Here is a 19943-nt window from a genome sequence, read left to right on the forward strand (position 1 = left end):
TATGCCAAAGCATTGCAGAGATACAGCCTCAAGTGTCATTTTGGCATAATGCCTCAAATTCGTGGCTGTGGTATGCGAAAAACAGTTTTGTCTATCGCCACAAAATCCATAAATTTTGTCAAAACTGTCTGAAGATCATCTGACTAAACTTTGGTGAAAATCAGACCAACAGTTGTTGAGGAGTTAAAAAAAGTCAATCAAAATCAAATCAAATCAAAATAGCGGACAGGAAGTTCCAGCTTACTCTGGCATATTTGGTATTTTTGTTGTCGGCATAAGCCAGGGAATATTTTGAGACCAGTCTTATTGCAATAGGATAATGCAATAAAAGGTTATTAGCATTTTTATAAGTGTAAAAATTATTAGTTAATGATTGGTTTATTACTCTTGACCAATAGGTGGCGCTGTTACAAAATTGATGTGGCATGGTCTGTGTGAGGTGACAATGACAGATACAAAGTTTGGTGCAAATATGTCAAAGCTTTGCTGAGAAACAGCCTCAAATGCATTTTGGTATCCTTCCAGCAAATTCGATGATGCGCTAAATGAGAACCGTGCTGTGTATCGACAAAAATTCCACTACTTTTTGCCAGTGGGGTCTGAAGATGATCCGTGTCAAATTTGGTGAAAATCTGACTAACGGTCTAGGAAGAGTTTGAAAAAGTAAGTTTTCGCATAATTTTGGCATAATTTGTATTGATTTTCTCTGTATGGCCCAAAGAATATAGAGAGACCATTTTGATTTCAATAGTCTAATTTATTCAAAGGTTTCAACTTTTTGAGTACCTTCAGGGCATGGAGCCGAAGATTTTTGTAATTATTTTCGTAATGAAACGATAATGCGTTCAAAAAATACAGCATTTTAAAACATAATTCAAAATTGCCGACACAGGAAAATTGGATATCATTCGACTCGACATGACTCTTTGAATCTAAAGAGACCAGTTGTGTGATTTAAGGCCAAACCATTCAAAAATATGCATTTTTCATATCTCCTGACCACTAGGTGGCGCTCCGTCAAAGCATTGCAGGTAGTCTCAGGTCATGGTTATTAGGACACACACCAAGTTTTGTCTCAATATGCCAAACCGTTTCTGAGATATAGCCTCACGTGCATTTTTGCGTGCTTTTCGTCAAATGTGTTCACGTGTCATTCGAGAACGGTTGGACGAATCAACTTGAATTCCATAAATTTTTGCAAGCATTGTCTGAATATGATCCGAGTCAATTTTTGTGAAAATCGTACAAACAGTCTAGGACGAGTTTGAAAAAGTTGATTTTTCATAAAATTTAAAATAGCAAAAAAAAAACTAAGCCCATTCCGAGTTCATTCGACTTGGCATGAGCCAATGAATTTAAAAAATTCATGAGCCAATGACGTGTTTGAAAAAGCTGATTTTTAAAAAAATTGAAAATAGTGAAAAATCTAAACCTTGTGATTTTTGAATTGTGGGGTTGAGCCAAGGATTCAGAGGAAACAATAAATTTTATTTTCTGGCTTATAGTTCAAAAGTTATTAGCATAGAAACATTGAAACTTTGGACAAGTGGTGGCACTAGAGTTGGAGTTAGAGACTTCAAATTTGCTATGGTTAATGTTGGGACTTCCCTCTATCAGTGTGCCAAATCTCACAACATTCCTGCAATCGGTTCTATGGGATGCCATAGACTTGCGGAGGAAGAAACGGAAGAAGACATTTACATTTATTCATTTAGCTGACGGTTTTATCCAAAGCGACTTACAATTGCAATATATGTGCAATATATTGCAATATTATGTACAATATATATCCCTCTGAGCAGCTAGGGGTTAAGTGTCTCGCTCAGGGACACATTGGTGTGTGGTCAGTGAATGGCTGCTGTTTCCAATGAATATGTGCACAAGGCACCAGCACGATCAAACAGCTGAACTGCTAAATTTTTGGTCACACAGTAAAGACATAATTAAAGTTCCCATTGTACGCGCTTTTTTGAAGCTTTGATTGTGTTTACAGTGTGCAATATAACATGCGTTCATGTTTCACTTGTAAAAAACAGTATTTTTCACACAATTCACCTATCTGTATACCTCTGTTTTCACGGTCATAAAAACGGGCTGATGTCTTCCTTGTTCTATAAAGTCCCTCCTTCAGAAATACGTAACGAGTTCTGATTGGGCCAGCGGTTCCTGTGTTGTGATTCGACACCAGCTGAGCGCAGGCTGACCTCCTGCAAACGCGATTGGACTAGTTTTGGAGTAGTTTTGAGAAGCAAGTGTGCAGGAGATGTATTTATAGTCACAGGAGCGTTTTTACTAACGAGATGCACATGAAAATCGCATTCGTTTTTTTGCACAGCCCTAACATCTAGTTAGAAAAGCTAAACAGCGTTGCCCTTTGTGTAATAAGTTACAGAAACTGTTAAACGCACCAACTTAAATAATAAAATACACTTACCGGTTGTGGTCCATAAACAACACCTTCTCCAGACAAAGAGGGAACTGCTCCATCTTTCAAGAATAATCTTTGTGTGAATCCAGCATTAAACTGATTGAGATTGAGAAAGTTGTCCTCAGCAAGCTGTCCTCAGCAAAATTTGCTGCACATAGTTTTACATGTGGATTATAATTTTCGGGAAAGGAGTTAAACATAAATTGTAATCATTAATCTCCAAGTACAGCATCCCTGGTAAGCCCAAAGATGATTGGACTCAGAGATGAAAATAACAGCGTTTCAACGACATGGCAAATACAAACAGCAGCTCTTCCTTCTTCTCCGTCGGAGCGCAACAAGGCCACACCCCCCTTTTTGTGAATTCATGTGGGCGGAGGTTAGTCAAAAAACTGTTATAGTGACGTCATTACTGCAGGAACTTGAGGGCTGTAGTCCAAACGGGTCGTTTTTTGTAGGCAAATTCTGTTAAATCAAATATCTTGCTTGGCATTGAACTTTGAGCTTTAGAATTTTACAGATATTATATATACTCTAACAACAACATTACACACTAACTAAAGTGTTATCAGTTTGAAAAATCAAGATAATAACAGCGTTAATACAAATTATTTCTAAATGCTGGACCGTTCGGATTTCACTCTGCATATGGAACCTGAAGATTTTTTTTTTTTTTTTTAAACCATGAATGAACCAACATGAAAACATTTAGCTTTTAATCCTTATACACACACACACACACACACACACACACTGTAGACTGTAGCCTAAGACTATTCCAGGTCTGGCAGTAGTTTCGCGAATGATGACCCATTTTGGTTGTCTACCTACTGTACATTACTTTTTTCTCCATTCAATTTATGAAATCCCAGCACACGCTCCTAATAAATATTTGTTATTACAGCATCAACATTCACAGAACAGTTATTCTTAGCTAAAGTAAGTGGCTGCTGTGTGCATGGTTTATATGGTTTGGTGGAATGCCAGCAGAGCATTGCATTTGTAATCTCTAAAATACATCTCAGTTCATCCGAATCTCACAAATCTGTTAACACACAATAAAAATATGCATAATGAATCTACATTTTCCTCTTACTTCAAACGAATGCTTAGTTTGTGGCTCATTATTAGCCTATTATTATTAATAACGAAACAGGCTAAAACGTTATTAAAATACTTTTTATTTCCCCTTTTAATTCTTTCTTTAAAACTATAGTAGTTTGTGGTTCATTGTTAGCCCATTAATTAAAACAAGCAATAAAATAGTACAATGGTACAAATTCTCATTGACATTTAAAGCTGCGGTAGGGAACTTTTGACGCTCTAGCGGTTAATAAACAGAACTGCTTGCGTCTTGCGGAAGAACATCGTAGCCGGATCTACTTCTCTCTGTTTATGTCTATGAAGAATCACAAAGGTACTGGGTTACGCCGCCGCGGTATCCCCGAAGCAATCTAAAATAGTCAGAATATAAACACTTGTTATAGGTGCACCCTAGTGATTCAGGACAAGCCAAAAACACGATTTGGAAAATGGATTCATGGTGTTCTCGCTTATTATATACATTTTTCTACATTTTGAACACAAACAAAGTTACGGACCGCAGCTCTGATTGGTTATTTTTTTCCGGGAGCGATGGAGTTTCTGCAAATGGCAATAGGACCACTGGGAGGCGCCAGAGGAGCTTGATTTTTTTCACAGATTATCTGTCTCATATTCTACTGTCAGGACATAATGACAGGTTTAATAAATATGTAAAAAAAAAAATTTTTTTAATAAAGTTCCCTACAGCACCTTTAAAGGCTTTTTACTTTTCTTGACCAAAGTTAATAAAATTTATATTGTAACCAAAATAAATAAGATATTTTCCCTCTTAAAACAAATGCTTAGTTTGTGGTTCAATGTTTTATTTATTTGAAATGAAAACAGCAACAATAACGACAAACTTGCTTTGTTAAAGGAATATTAAAAGGAAGAAATTTAACCTTTTTTAACAAATTTTATGTTTAGATATTTCTAATTTGTGGAGTCCCATGAATCATTTTGTTTTCCTGTATCCTGCACACACACACACTCACTCACACACACACACACACACACACACACACACACACACACACACACACACAGAAGTCTTGTCCAGCGCTGCTCTCTGTTGCATCGGGTCTAGTGGGAGCAAGTCTGTAATCCACAATCACATGGCAGTTGCTTCAATGCATTTAAGGGTGTAGTCCTGGTCAAGGGAATCTCCTGAACTCCAAACTGAATGTCAGAATGGGAAAGAAAGGTGATTTAAGCAATTTTGAGCGTGGCATGGTTGTTGGTGCCAGACGGGCCGGTCTGAGTATTTCACAATCTGCTCAGTTACTGGGATTTTCACGCACAACCATTTCTAGGGTTTACATAGAATGGTGTGAAAAGGGAAAAACATCCAGTATGTGGCAGTCCTGTGGGCGAAAATGCCTTGTTGATGCTAGAGGTCAGAGGAGAATGGGCCGACTGATTCAAGCTGATAGAAGAGCAACTTTGACTGAAATAACCACTCGTTACAAACAAGGTATGCAGCAAAACATTTGTGAAGCAACAACACGCACAACCTTGAGGCGGATGAGCTACAACAGCAGAAGACCCCACCGGGTGCCACTCATCTCCACTACAAATAGGAAAAAGAGGCTACAATTTGCACAAGCTCACCAAAATTGGACAGTTGAAGACTGGAAAAATGTTGCCTGGTCTGATGAGTTTCGATTTCTGTTGAGACATTCGGATGGTAGAGTCAGAATTTGGCGTAAACAGAATGAGAACATGGATCCACCATGCCTTGTTTCCACTGTGCAGGCTGCTGGTGTTGGTGTAATGGTGTGGGGGATGTTTTCTACTTCCAGCAGGATAATGCACCATGTCACAAAGTTCAAATTTCAAATTGGTTTCTTGAACATGACGATGAGTTCGCTGTACTAAAATGGCCCCCACAGTCACCAGATCTCAACCCAACAGAGCATCTTTGGGATGTGGTGGAACGGGAGCTTCGTGCCCTGGATGTGCATCCCACAAATCTCCATCAACTATCCCATCAATATGGGCCAACATTTCTAAAGAATGCTTTCAGCACCTTGTTGAATCAATGCCATGTAGAATTAAGGCAGTTCTGAAGGCGAAAGGGGGTCAAACACTGTATTACTATGGTGTTCCTAATAATCAGAAAAATCATCGCTATGTGAGTTGTTTTCCAATATCGTGCTGCTCTACTAGTAAGTTTAGTCAAGCTTACAGGCTCAGTAGCTTCTGCAGCATGAGCACAAACATGTTAAATGACGTAGCGGTGTCTGAATATGGTCAAGACGTGGGGTGATGACATCATTGTTTTACAAAACATATGGATTGGCAGTACAGAAAAACACAAAGGTGTCATTTTCAGATTTATCCACTCTGGGACCTAGTTTAAAAAAAAGAAAAAAAAATAGGGTTTTCACTGCCCCGAATGCCGGATCCGTCTGGACGAAACGCATATACCATACAAAATATTTACATATACAGCTAAATGCGTCTCCGCGTGTACGGGGCCTTACTGTGGTTGGTTTTTGTGTATAACAGATGAATCAATGGAACACTTCCCACGTACATTGCGGTGATGTACTTTCTCTCTAGTGTGAATCCTCTCATGTCTTTTCAGACTCGATGAATCACTGAATTTCCTGTCACAGATTAAACACTTGTAAGGTTTCTCTCCAGTGTGAATCCTCTCATGTGTTTTCAGACTTGATGAATCACCGAATCTCTTGTCACAGTGTGAACACTTGTAAGGTTTCTCTCCAGTGTGGATCCTCTCATGTTTTTTCAGACCTGCTGACCGTCTGAATCTCTTGTCACAGTGTGAACACATGTAAGGTTTCTCTCCAGTGTGGATCCTCTCATGTGTTTTCAGATGTGTAGAATCACTGAATCCCTTGTCACAGTGTGAACACTTGTAAGGTTTCTCTCCAGTGTGGATGCTCTCATGTTTTTTCAGACCTGCTGACCGACTGAATCTCTTGTCACAGTGTGAACACATGTAAGGTTTCTCTCCAGTGTGGATCCTCTCATGTTTTTTCAGATTTGATGACACACTGAATCTCTTGTCACAGTGTGAACACTTGTAAGGTTTCTCTCCAGTGTGAATCCTCTCATGTGTTTTCAGCTCTGTTGACACTGCGAATCCCTTGTCACAGTGTGAACACTTGTAAGGTTTCTCTCCTGTGTGAGTGCTCTCATGTTTTTTCAGATTTCCTGACTGACTGGATCTCTTGTCACAGTGTGAACACTTGTAAGGTTTCTCTCCAGTGTGGATCCTCTCATGTGTTTTCAGACTTGAAAAATGACTGAATCTCTTGTCACAGTGTGAACACTTGTAAGGTTTCTCTCCAGTGTGGATGTTCATGTGATCCTTAAGGTTTAATGATTGTTTGAAAATCTTCCCGCACTGATTGCAAGTGAATGGTTTCTCTCCAGTATGAACTCTCATGTAATGCTTAAGATTTGATTTACATGTGAAACTCTTTCCACCCTGAGTGCAGGTGAATGATACCTTAACTCTTTTTTTCTTTAAATCTTTCTGTTTGGTTTGAGAGCAACTCAAAGTTTTGCCACCAGTTTTGACATTATTTTTCTCCTCAACTTCACTGTATTCTTCATTTTCCTCTTTTTCTTCAATGAACTCTAAAATAAAAAATTGGTATATTGTTAAAAGCTGAACAGTCTTGTCTAGGGATGTGATGGTGATAAAGTGGTAAAAATCTGCCACCATCACAGCCCAAGTAAAATTTATTTAGTTATTGTTTTATACAGCTTAAAGACCCTGGGGTCAAACTGACCGAAAAGAACAATGATGCTTTAAAATATATATATACACATACAGTACAGACCAAAAGTTTGGACACACCTTCTCATTGAAAGTGTTTTCTTTATTTTCATGACTATGAAAATTGTAGAGTCACACTGAAGGTATCAAGGGCTATTTGACCAAGAAGGAGAGTGATTGGGTGCTGCGCCAGATGACCTGGCCTCCACAGTCACCGGACCTGAACCCAATCGAGATGGTTTAGGGGTGAGCTGGACCGCAGACACAAGGCAAAAGGGCCAACAAGTGCTAAGCATCTCTCGGGGAACTCCTTCAAGACTGTTGGAAGACCATTTCAGGTGACTACCTCTTGAAGCTCATCAAGAGAATGCCAAGAGTGTGCAAAGCTGTAATCAAAGCAAAAGGTGGCTACTTCGAAGAACCTAGAATATGACATTTTCAGTTGTTTCACACTTTTTTGTTATGTATATAATTCCATATAATTCCACATGTGTTAATTCATAGTTTTGATGCCTTCAGTGTGAATCTACAATTTCCATAGTCATGAAAATAAAGAAAACTCTTTGAATGAGAAGGTGTGTCCAAACTTTTGGTCTGTACTGTATATATATTTACTTTTCATGTGAACACAAAAAGCCTATTTTCTCTTAAACACTGTCTTAATCTGAAGGCATATAAATATTTATATACTCACTTTTGTCACACACACACACACACACATATACATATATATATATATATATATATATATATATATATATATATATATATATATATATATACAGTATTGTTCAAAATAATAGCAGTACAATGTGACTAACCAGAATAATCAAGGTTTTTCGTATATTTTTTTATTGCTACGTGGCAAACAAGTTACCAGTAGGTTCAGTAGATTGTCAGAAAACAAACAAGACCCAGCATTCATGATATGCACGCTCTTAAGGCTGTGCAATTGGGCAATTAGTTGAATTAGTTGAAAGGGGTGTGTTCAAAAAAATAGCAGTGTGGCATTCAATCACTGAGGTCATCAATTTTGAGAAGAAACAGGTGTGAATCAGGTGGCCCCTATTTAAGGATGAAGCCAACACTTGTTGAACATGCATTTGAAAGCTGAGGAAAATGGGTCGTTCAAGACATTGTTCAGAAGAACAGCGTACTTTGATTAAAAAGTTGATTAGAGAGGGGAAAACCTATAAAGAGGTGCAAAAAATGATAGGCTGTTCAGCTAAAATGATCTCCAATGCCTTAAAATGGAGAGCAAAACCAGAGAGACGTGGAAGAAAACGGAAGACAACCATCAAAATGGATAGAAGAATAACCAGAATGGCAAAGGCTCAGCCAATGATCACCTCCAGGATGATCAAAGACAGTCTGGAGTTACCTGTAAGTACTGTGACAGTTAGAAGGCGTCTGTGTGAAGCTAATCTATTTTCAAGAATCCCCCGCAAAGTCCCTCTGTTAAAAAAAAGGCATGTGCAGAAGAGGTTACAATTTGCCAAAGAACACATCAACTGGCCTAAAGAGAAATGGAGGAACATTTTGTGGACTGATGAGAGTAAAATTGTTCTTTTTGGGTCCAAGGGCCACAGGCAGTTTGTGAGACGACCCCCAAACTCTGAATTCAAGCCACAGTACACAGTGAAGACAGTGAAGCATGGAGGTGCAAGCATCATGATATGGGCATGTTTCTCCTACTATGGTGTTGGGCCTATTTATCGCATACCAGGGATCATGGATCAGTTTGCATATGTTAAAATACTTGAAGAGGTCATGTTGCCCTATGCTGAAGAGGACATGCCCTTGAAATGGTTGTTTCAACAAGACAATGACCCAAAACACACTAGTAAACGGGCAAAGTCTTGGTTCCAAACCAACAAAATTAATGTTATGGAGTGGCCAGCCCAATCTCCAGCCCTTAATCCAATTGAGAACTTGTGGGGTGATATCAAAAATGCTGTTTCTGAAGCAAAACCAAGAAATGTGAATGAATTGTGGAATGTTGTTAAAGAATCATGGAGTGGAATAACAGCTGAGAGGTGCCACAAGTTGGTTGACTCCATGCCACACAGATGTCAAGCAGTTTTAAAAAACTGTGGTCATACAACTAAATATTAGTTTAGTGATTCACAGGATTGCTAAATCCCAGAAAAAAAAATGTTTGTACAAAATAGTTTTGAGTTTGTACAGTCAAAGGTAGACACTGCTATTTTTTTGAACACACCCCTTTCATCTAATTGCCCAATTGCACAGCCTTAAGAGCGTGCATATCATGAATGCTGGGTCTTGTTTGTTTTCTGACAATCTACTGAACCTACTGGTAACTTGTTTGCCACGTAGCAATAAAAAATATACTAAAAACCTTGATTATTCTGGTTAGTCACATTGTACTGCTATTATTTTGAACAATACTGTATATATATATATTAGTGTTGGGTGGTATGGTCATTTTTCAAATTGTCATATCGCCAGTCCGTGAGATCGACAACACACGATCTTACTGTGCTTGGGTGGAGCAAGAGAGAAAATCTTTTTTTCTGGTGTTTTAAACCGTGCGGGAGAGCCCATGGAATCACCAATAATTGAAAAAATATACTTTAAAACATACTGAAACTAACGTTAAATATAAAAATACTGTATTTAAAACAGCCAGGTTCATATATATAGTCGGACACAACTGTCATATCACTCGTCCTGTGACAAATCTGCCGCATCAATCAAAACGAAAAATCAATCAACGGTGAAAATCAATAGTTGATTTCATTTAAAGTCCAACAGTTTAACACTAATATCGGGCATAAACGAACACGTTAAATATAAAGTATTTAAAACAGGTAAGTTCATATGTTTGGAGTAAAGTTGAACTCAGTTAGTGAGGTCTCGTTTAAAATAGTGCACATATATAGGTCATTCAGATTACTTGTTAAAGTGCAATGAAATACCTTATATCTGCAGACGATGTACGTCTGTTTGTGGATGGAGACTTTGTAACGGCCAAAACTCTGTATTTTCCATGCATCACATTATAGTACGGTGTGCATGAAAATAATAAAAAGGCTGCAGAGCGAACTTATGATCCATAGTGGTTCTCACATAGTCCTTCTAGTGTGCGTTATAATGATCAGTCTTTAATAGAAGGTCTATGTGAGAACCACTGTGGATGCTAAGTTCGCTCTGCCGCCTTGTTAATATTCTGTCTTTGCTTTATTTGTAATGCCAAGAAAGAGTTAATCTGTCATGTATGAGAAGAGCGCGTTGTCGTGTAGCAGCCATTAAATGTGTGGGGCACCAACTCCTCATTTTCTATCTCTTTCATTCATGGATTTAACGAGTTATCCGAGTCAAAGCGGACAACTTCAGTGACTACAGGCTCTTATCCTCCTGTGCTCGCACGCTGTGTGTGTGAAATGCAGTGCGGAAGTGAAATAGCTGGGCAGTTTTATTTTAATAAGCAGCCTAATAAAAATAATAGTTATTATTATTATAATCTAATACATTAATAGGAAAATGAGCCTAAAATCATCTTGATTATCGACAGAGAAATCTGCTTATTTCGATATCTCTGACTATCGTCGATACACGATACTATCGTCTATCGGCACATCCCTAATATATATATATATATATATATATATACACACACACACACACACACACACACTAGGCCTGAGCAATGTATATAAAATATATATCTGTATCTTTATTTATATCTGTTTTTGTCAAAATTTGTACGATATTCGATATATACCTCGATATATTTTTGTTTGCATTTAAATAATAAAGAAAACTCTAGACTAAATGATCATTTACTGGTTATTATTAAATGAATATGTATATATAACTCAAGCAGCACAAAACAGGTATATGGAAACTGGAATATGTTTTCTAGGGCTGTGCAAAAAAATCAAATGCGATTTTCCTGCACATCTCCTCAGTAAAGATGCTCCTTTAATTAGAAGTATTATCTCCAGCACGTGTGTTCAGATCAGGGTTGCCAGGTTTTCACAACAAATCCTGCCCTGTTGCTTCTCAAAACTAGTCCAAAACTAATCACGATTCCAGGAGGTTCCCAGATAAAAAAAATGCTTCCTGGAGTTAAAATGTAAGTTTTTTTAGGCATGGTTGTCTTGGTTAAATTCTCCTTTTAGTGGCTAATTATCACGTTATTTGGTATTGGGGTTGCTTCGAACCAAAGAACCCAAGTCTGTGGTTGTTTTTCATGTCCGCGGGTCGAAGCAACAATACCAATAACGTGATATTTAGCCACTAAAATGACAATTTTACCAAGGCAACCATGCCATAAAACTTAAATTTTAACCCCGGAAAGCAATTTTTTTATCGGGGAACTTCCTGGAAACGCGATTGGCTAGTTTTGGACTAGTTTTGAGAAGCAACTGGGCATGATTTTTTGTGAAAACCTGGCAACCATGATCTGAAACGCACGTGCTGGAGATATACTTCTAATTACTGGAATATCTTTACTGAGGAGCCCTGATGTTTTCTTTAACAAGTTTTTAGCTAGGGCTATACGATTAATCAAGATCATCATAAAATCACGATTTGAGTGTGCACGATTTCTAAATCGCTTTATAGCACGATTTTCCGTGGCCCTGACTTTCCGCAGTATGCTGTCCAAAACAATCAGTATGCAACGCACCTACCGAGAACAGAACAGACTGGGCAGATGCCTACATAACTCCAGATTCACACACTCTGTCTGTGATGCATACCCGCGCTCATAACACTATCACAGAATCAGTTCAGAATCAATCACCAAAGGAATCAGTTCGGTTCAGACACTCTGTGTGTCGGTTTGCTTCACGCTGAATCACACATGCGCATTATCTTCAGCTCCTCGGTTCTCGAATCGGATATGTCTGACAAACGTTTTTTGCCTCGAGAACGAGTCAATCTTTTGTTCATTATCTGGCTCGGCTCGGTGTTCATCATTAGTTCTCTCTTCACAGCAGTTCAGTCAGTGTACCGTTTTAGTAAATTAATTACTCAGAGATATTGGTTTATTTTAACTCAGATGGAGTTGTCAGCCACATTAAAAAAGTTAACAGCTTAAGTCATTCGCGGATTAATGATTATTGGAGACATGAACCGTTTTAAACTTTTCAGTTCGATTTGGTGAACTGCTTCAAAAAGATCTGTTTACATCGAATGATTAGTTTGCGAACCAAATATCACTACACTGCTTTGTTTTGAACTCTCTCTCACAACAGACACGAAAGAGAAGACAATAATGAATAAAGTCGTTTTTATATATAAAATAGTTTTTGCTATTTTTGGACCAAAATGTATTTTCGATGCTTCAAAAAATTCTAACTGACCCTCTGATGTCACATGGACTACTTTGAAGATGTTTTTCTTACCTTTCTAGACATGGACAGTATACTGTACACACAGTTCCAATGGAGGGACTGAGAGCTCTTGGACTAAATCTAAAATATCTTAAACTGTGTCCCGAAGATGAACGAAGGTCTTACGGGTTTGGAACGACATGAGGCCGAGTTATTAATGACGTAATTTTCATTTTTCTGTGAACTAACCCTTTAATACAGTGGTTTTCAACCTTTGGGCCATGGTATTGCATGTGAGCCACCAATTTCTATTAAAAGAAATGTTATTGTTCAAATGTAAAAATTATAATAACTTAACTTATATAATAATAAAAGACAATAACGTAATTTCCTATATAATTAAATAAGAAAAAAATAAATATTAAACCGTAACTATGCTTCCACTATTCGAGCTCGCTGATTGGTTTAAGAATAAACAGCCAATTTATCTTAGATATTTTTGCTGCATATGCTCCAGAACAACAGCAGCTGTGCCAAGCAGTGCCAGCCAGGGTTATTTTCTGTTCATTGAGAGTTAATTTAATAAAGACAGTTAACAATCTAGCTTCTGAGTAGATGAAGTTATTAACCCAACAATAGCGGGGTCTTAATATAAATTCCAACAATTCCAACATTTTCCCCATTGTATTGTCACAGGTAGGAAATTTTTATTTTTTTATTTAACCTTTATTTAACTAGGAAAGTCACATTGAGGTTAAAACCTCTTTTACAAGTGAGACCTAGCCAAGACAGGGTCAGATAGCAGGATTAAACAGATAACAACCCACAGACAAAACCAACATCATCAATAGATACAACAAAGAATACAGCAGCATAAACAATTAGGTATTACCTAATACCCTATATAATACTGTTCAAAGAAACAACATTAATAAAATCATATTAATAATACATTTAAGTGGAAGTGGAATTGTCAAAACATCTGCACTTAGCAATGACCAATTCTTTTATTCTGTGTTTAAAATCACCTAAAGAGATGAGGGATTGTAGTTTAAGTTTAGTCTGCACTTCACTCCAGGACCAGGGGCCATAATAGAACAGGCTTAGCTTTCCAACCTCTGTTCTAATAGCCGGCACTTTAAACTGTAACCATTTATATGACCTGAGATTGTAGGAGCTTTGAAATGATAAAATTTTCCTATATAAATATTTTGGAAGTTTTCCTAAAATAACTTTGTAAATTAAAATATACCAATGTTCAAGCCTGCGCAAATGCAGAGATGACCATCCAACCAAACTGTAAAGTAAACAATGATGTGTCTTAAAACTAGAATTTGTGATGAATCTGAGAGCAGAGTGATAAAGGGGGTCAGGTTTGGACAAGGTGGACAGAGAGGCAAATCTGTAAATAGTATCCCCATAATCAATCTGTGACAGAAAAAGGCTAACAACTAAACGCTCGAATGCAAGGTCGAGCAGGTCAAGCAGTCGGATGAAGGAAACCACCAACTTTTTGCTGATCGCATTCATACCACCGGAGACGAGCCTCTGCGGCCACTGACAGAGAACCAGCATCAAAGCCGTTATACACGCAATTGTGCAGCCGGCTGACCCAGTCACTGCACGTTGTCGCCCTGACCGATCCTTCAACTGGTGAAAGCTGCCCGACTGCTAGACGTCAATAAAAACTACAATTCACCATCCCTGTATAAAACCCACAGAACTTAGGAACATTTAAAAGCTGCTTAGCACTTGAGATAAGACCCAAGACAGGACTCCAAAAAAAACAGAGACACGCATGAAACTGCTATCGTGCCGCCATCTTGGCGAGCAGCTGTTACTACAAGGAGCCATTGTTAACCGAGAAGATGCGCAAATCCACTTCATTTTCAGCGTTTATTTGCGGATCTTCTAAGTTAACAAACGCCTCTGTGTAGTAACAGCTGCTCTATGTGAAATCACGCACCTGAGGGAATTTACCGCTGATTAGAAAACCGGCTTTACTGACGAGATGCGAATTAACGATCGGAGCAGCCCTACTTTTGATTAAATAAAAGCAAAATTTTGTTGTCTGGTGTTTGTACTTATTGCTTTCCTTAAGTAGGGGGGAAAATCGGAAAAACATCGGAAATCGAATTTAAATTTTTTTAAAAAGGCCATATCGCCCAGCCCTTCAGTGAACATATTTAGAAGTAAACTGCAACATACACAGTACTGCAAAAGTAATATTAATGTAAAACCATCCTGACAAATTATTTTTCAGAATAAGACTGTACATACCTTTACTTTTACTCTCAATACCTTATATATATTAGAGTATGCAAGATAATACTTTTACTTAAAGGATAGATCAGCCAAAAATGACAATTCTGTGATCCTTTGCTCCCCCTTAAGTTGTTCCAGGTTTGTTATTTTCATTTTTGGGGTTTTAAACATATGGTATTTGTAGTTACTAAAAGTGGTTTACTTAAGTATCTCAATATTTCTTCTAATTACGTTTTCATAGCGCTAAACAATTCCTCTTTTCCTTCTTTCTCTAAATCAGACTGGACCCCTGTATTGCAGGTGGTGGCCATTCACCAAGAGACTTACCTCCTGAAGACCCCAGAACACATGGAGGCAGCGCTGGAATCAAACTCATGTTGTTTTCCTGATGTTAATCCTAAACTATGCTGTAAATGATTGTAAAAAGTACTTTCAATTACAGAGCAATTTGTTTTAATGTGTAAAAAATATATTTAACGGATGAGAAAAAAGTTTTGTGAAAAAATTTACAAGCTGAATTAAACTTATTAACAACTAGTGTTGTCACGGTACCAAAATTTCAGTATTCTGTACCGATATCAGTAAAAATCCACGGTTCTCGGTACCAAAAAAAATTATTATAATTAAAACTTTTTATCACTAACAATAAAACCAATGCCATTCTTTATACTTATTTACAATTGTGTTTAAAGTTTTTCTACAAGTTATATAATTATGAAAAACAGTAAACAAGTTTCACCCAAATTTAATTTGTCTTTTAATGTGTGAAATTTAAACATTTTATTTTTGGTAAATAAAGGGGATTTACTATTAAAATTAAAACATGGAAGAAATATTTTGTGATTTATTTCTTTAAAAAAAATAAAGTTATGCATTTTTTCAACAGTAGTAGCAGTATCATATACATTTGACTAAATAATAGTAATATTTAGCAGCACAATGCCTTTATGTAAAAATGAACTTTTAATGAATGCATATTTGTCATTTTAACTGAACTTAAGACTGGTGGTGATGCTTAAGATATTTTTGGTCATTGAGGGTTTCTTTAAAAAGAAAAAAAAAAAAGTAATAGATCATATTAATTATTATTAAAAGATAATACTGCTAATAATTCTACCACCATACTAACAATATACAATGCACTATTAATTGATGAGCTGCTGGGTTCATGAATATTAATCACGTTGTATGCGTTTGGTCAAACTGATTTGCTGAAATCAAAACAGGGACGGTAATAGATAAATGCCAGCCAATGAAATTGCCATTTGCGCATTAGCTCCGCCCACTACTGGAAAAAACGTCATATCTTCTTTTTGTTCGAAAAATATAAATAATTCTAAATGAGCTCCATTATTTTGACGAGAAGACGACAAAGAATATAGTTTACATGTAGCATGTTGATTCAGCGTGGTAAGACTCTCGCTCTCTCTCTCTTTGCATGTGTGAGAAAGCGACGGTGAGTTGTGCGCCTTCACACAGAGTTTACAGAGCGTCAAATACAGGTGCGCTGTGCGTACATTGACATGAATCGAAAAGTTCAGATCGCTTGATGGAGAGAGAACTCTGAAGCTCAGATGCTGAAATGAATGCAAGCGTCACACACTTCAATCTATGTAGTAAACAAACCCGCACGTCTCTACCATTCGATCATTCAAAGACGCACAGAACATGCAGGATTCATATTTCTTTTTTATTCATAACTTTTGCGGCTTAAAGGGTTAGTTCACCCAGATACCAAAATTATGTAATTAATAACTTACCCTCATGTTGTTTCAAACCCGTAAGACCTCTGTTTATCTCTGGAACACAGTTTAAGATATTTTAGATTTAGTCCAAGAGCTCTCAGTCCCTCCATTGAAGCTGTGTGTATGGTATACTGTCCATGTCCAGAAAGGTAAGATAAACATTAATCAAAGCAGTCCATGTGACATCAGAGGGTCGGTTAGAATTTTTTGAAGCATCGAAAATCAATTTTGGTCCAAAAATAGCAAAAACGATGACTTTATTCAGCATTGTCTTCTCTTCCGTGTCTGTTGTGAGAGATAGTTCAAAACAAAGCAGTCTGGATATCCGGTTCGCAAACTAATCATTAAGTTCACCAAATCGAACTGAATCCTTTCAAACGGTTCGCATCTCTAATACGCATTAATCCACAAATGACTTAAGCTGTTCACTTTTTTAATGTGGCTGACACTCCATCTGAGTTAAAACAAACCAATATCCCGGAGTAATGCATGCACTCAAACAGTACACTGACTGAACTGCTGTGAAGAGAGAACTGAAGATGAACACCGAGCCGAGCCAGATAAAAAGAACCGAGGAGCTGATGATACTGCGCATGTGTGATTCAGCATGAAGCAAACCGACACACAGAGCGTCTAAACCGAACTGATTCTTTTGGTGATTGATTCTGAACTGATTCTGTGCTAGTGTTATGAGCGCGGGTAAACCGAAGGCTTGAATCAAGGGCAATCATCGCAAATGATGCCATGACGTCGAACGCAAAAGAACCAGTGAACCGTTTTCTTCAACCGGTTTATTGAATCGAACTGTCCGAAATAACTACTGGTGATCCGAAAACCGATGCAACCGGTTCTTAACTCGTGAACAAATCAATCTTTTGTTCGTTATCTGGCTCGGCTCGGTGTTCATCTTCAGTTTTCTCCAGAACTTTGAAAAAGTTCTACCTCGCCAGCAGCGACTTTCTGAGGGGCAATTTTTTTTTACCAGAACTTTATTTAGTTCCTGGTTCCTGCAGTGGAAACACACCGACTACAAGTACAGCCCAAAGTCTCTAGTTCCTGGGTAAAGTTCCTGTGGTGGAAACGCGGCTCTACTGTCATATGCGCAAGCCATTCTGGAGGCTGACGTAAGACGTAGGCATTGAGCACATGCGTCTGAGATATGAGTGTCTCACAAATATTGTTTACAAGAACAAAGTTTCCTTACTTTAGCAAAGGAAAACCAGTCTCTACTTGGCTTACATTGAAATCCTCCTAATTAGGCTAATGCTTCTAGTTAGTGACCAGCGATTTGTTTTGGTGTCTCTCATCCACGCTTCCATGTTCGTCACTAATCACAAGTGCATGTGTGTCCTACGTCATCTGCCCAGAACCGCTTGAATATGTGACAGTCAGGAGAAGTGAGGAAAAAGTGTTTATACCATTTAAAATATGGATGCTTTTGTTACACAATCACAGATTCCCTACAGGAAGCCTCTATTCATCCCTCGGAGCCATGTGAGGCACTTTTTATTACAGATGCGCATGCTTTATTTGACTAGTTTTGGACTATTGAACAAAAACACCCTCTTACTCCAATTCTAACGATTGGAAGAGCCAGGATAATTATTTATATAAGTTAGATTGGATTAATCTGAAATAAATCAGTCATATACACCTAAAGAGTTCTTGAGAGTGAGTAAAACATGGCTTAATTTTCATTTTTGGGTGAACTAACCCTTTAATATCTTTCTTGTGGTGAACACAAAAGAAAAAAGATATTTTGATGAATGTGGGTAACCAAACAGTAGCTGGTGCACATTTGATAGTAGAAAAAATACTGTTCAACTGTCTGGTAATACACATTATTCAAAATAACATTTATCATGAGATCGGAATATGCTTATGTTTTGTGAACCAATGTTCTGTGTGTGTATCATCGCCTTATTTTAGTGACTTAAAATACATTTTTCACTAACCACAAATAAACTTTGTTTTTTCAAAAACACAAACATGTATTCTACATCCATGCTGCACAGCATATTATTGTTGCACAGATTGTGCCGATTACAGTGTTATCACACTTAAGTTATTAATATGCTTAGTAACTAAAAAAAAAAAACATAAATACACACACACACACGTCTACAAAAAAATTCTCCGGGCTCAAAAATACACAGAAAAAAAGCTTTGTAAGCCTAATGTACCACAAACATTCATTAAAAATTAATGAAGAATAAACACCAACCTGCTTGTTCCTCCTGTTTTATTTCTGTTTCCTTGTGTTTTATTGTGCAGGTTTCTGGTTCCTTGTGTTTTATTTCTGTTTCCTCGTGTTTTATTCTCCAGGTTTCTGGTTCCTCATGTTTTATTTCTGTTTCCTCGTGTTTTGTTCTCCAGGTTTCTGTTTCCTCGTGTTTTATTCTCCAGGTTTCTGGTTCCTCGTGTTTTATTTCTGGTTCCTTGTGTTTTATTCTGCAGGTTTCTGGTTCCTCATGTTTTATTTCTGTTTCCTCGTGTTTTATTGCCCAGGTTTCTGGTTCCTCGTTTTTTATTTCTGTTTCCTCCTGTTTTATTGTGCTGGTTTCTGGTTCCTCGTGTTTTATTTCTGTTTCCTCCTGTTTTATTCTGCTGGTTTCTGGTTCACTCGTGTTCTCTTCTCTCTCCTCTTTCACAAACTCCATCTTCACAGCAGCAGATCTCAGTTCAAATGATAAACTCCTCCAGATATTCCTGCTCGCTTCAAAACTCAGTCACGACTATGAGGACGAGGATATTACAGGTATTTACTGAACTGATTCAAAATCTGTATTTTTTTTCTCTTAGAAACTTGTCTAACCGTTTGTATTAAGGCAGCACACCGACATAACAACAACAGAGAGCGCGGTGAAACTGAACTTCTTCCTCTGAGGTTTAATTGTGTTTGTCAAACAAACGTGTGTGTTTAGCGCCTCCCGCTGGACTGGAGCGAAGCGACGAGAGGAAGAAAGACCTGCACTGCGTCCGAAATCGTATACTGCGTACTGGGTACTACATTTGAATTTGAATGTTCTACTCGACCGTTAGAACAGTACGTTCTATATAGTATGAATGTGGGTAGTAAGAATGGAACTCGGGCGTACTACATCCTCCATGTTGGTGTCGTCACGTGACGTGCGTCTTCACAACAGCGCGAAAATGTAAAGAGCCCACTCGACTGCGCGAACATCAGCAATTGTTTAATTAATTAATATTAATTATTGTAGTTGTAATTACTGCTTTCATCTGCGTTTTAACGTTGATAGAATCAACAGCTCAGAGGAGGAATAGGTCAGCTGCTCGTAGATCATGCCTTTGTCAACAGCTTATACAATGTTTATAAAATAACGTAAGTATAATCACCTATTTAG

At 37.7% G+C, this 19943-nt stretch overlaps 1 protein-coding gene and 1 pseudogene across 2 annotated transcripts; one reads left to right on the top strand and one right to left on the bottom strand.

Annotated features, from left to right (window-relative positions):
• Nucleotides 1–19943, top strand: part of LOC127953451 (zinc finger protein 271-like) — a 320721-nt pseudogene that overhangs the window by 225746 nt on the left and 75032 nt on the right.
• On the bottom strand, nucleotides 4364–19503 carry LOC127953386 (zinc finger protein 501-like). Of its 2 annotated transcripts, XM_052552620.1 has the most exons (4): nucleotides 18803–19503; nucleotides 16594–16632; nucleotides 6440–7123; nucleotides 4364–6271 (listed from the first exon to the last, which is right to left on the bottom strand). In XM_052552620.1, exons 1-4 carry the CDS (start codon nucleotides 19236–19238, stop codon nucleotides 5994–5996), a joined length of 1437 nt encoding a protein of 478 aa, XP_052408580.1. In that variant the 5' UTR covers nucleotides 19239–19503; the 3' UTR covers nucleotides 4364–5993. The 2 variants fall into 2 exon arrangements, with proteins under 2 accessions (XP_052408580.1, XP_052408579.1); XM_052552619.1 differs by having other exon boundaries at nucleotides 4364–7123; nucleotides 18803–19498.

This window comes from Carassius gibelio, chromosome B3, assembly GCF_023724105.1.
Source record: "Carassius gibelio isolate Cgi1373 ecotype wild population from Czech Republic chromosome B3, carGib1.2-hapl.c, whole genome shotgun sequence".
NCBI classification, from domain to species: Eukaryota; Metazoa; Chordata; class Actinopteri; order Cypriniformes; family Cyprinidae; genus Carassius; species Carassius gibelio.

Bases quoted from the DNA above. Each gene is read 5' to 3' on its own strand.
- LOC127953386 (XM_052552619.1), bottom strand. From the start codon at position 19,238: ATGGAGTTTGTGAAAGAGGAGAGAGAAGAGAACACGAGTGAACCAGAA. The intron at 16,633-18,802 runs GTTGGTGTTTAT...ACTGTGTTCCAG, and splicing joins AAAACAGGAGGAACAAGCAG to AGATAAACAGAGGTCTTACG. The intron at 7,124-16,593 runs GTAAGTTATTAA...TTTTTATTTTAG, and splicing joins GGGTTTGAAACAACATGAGG to AGTTCATTGAAGAAAAAGAG.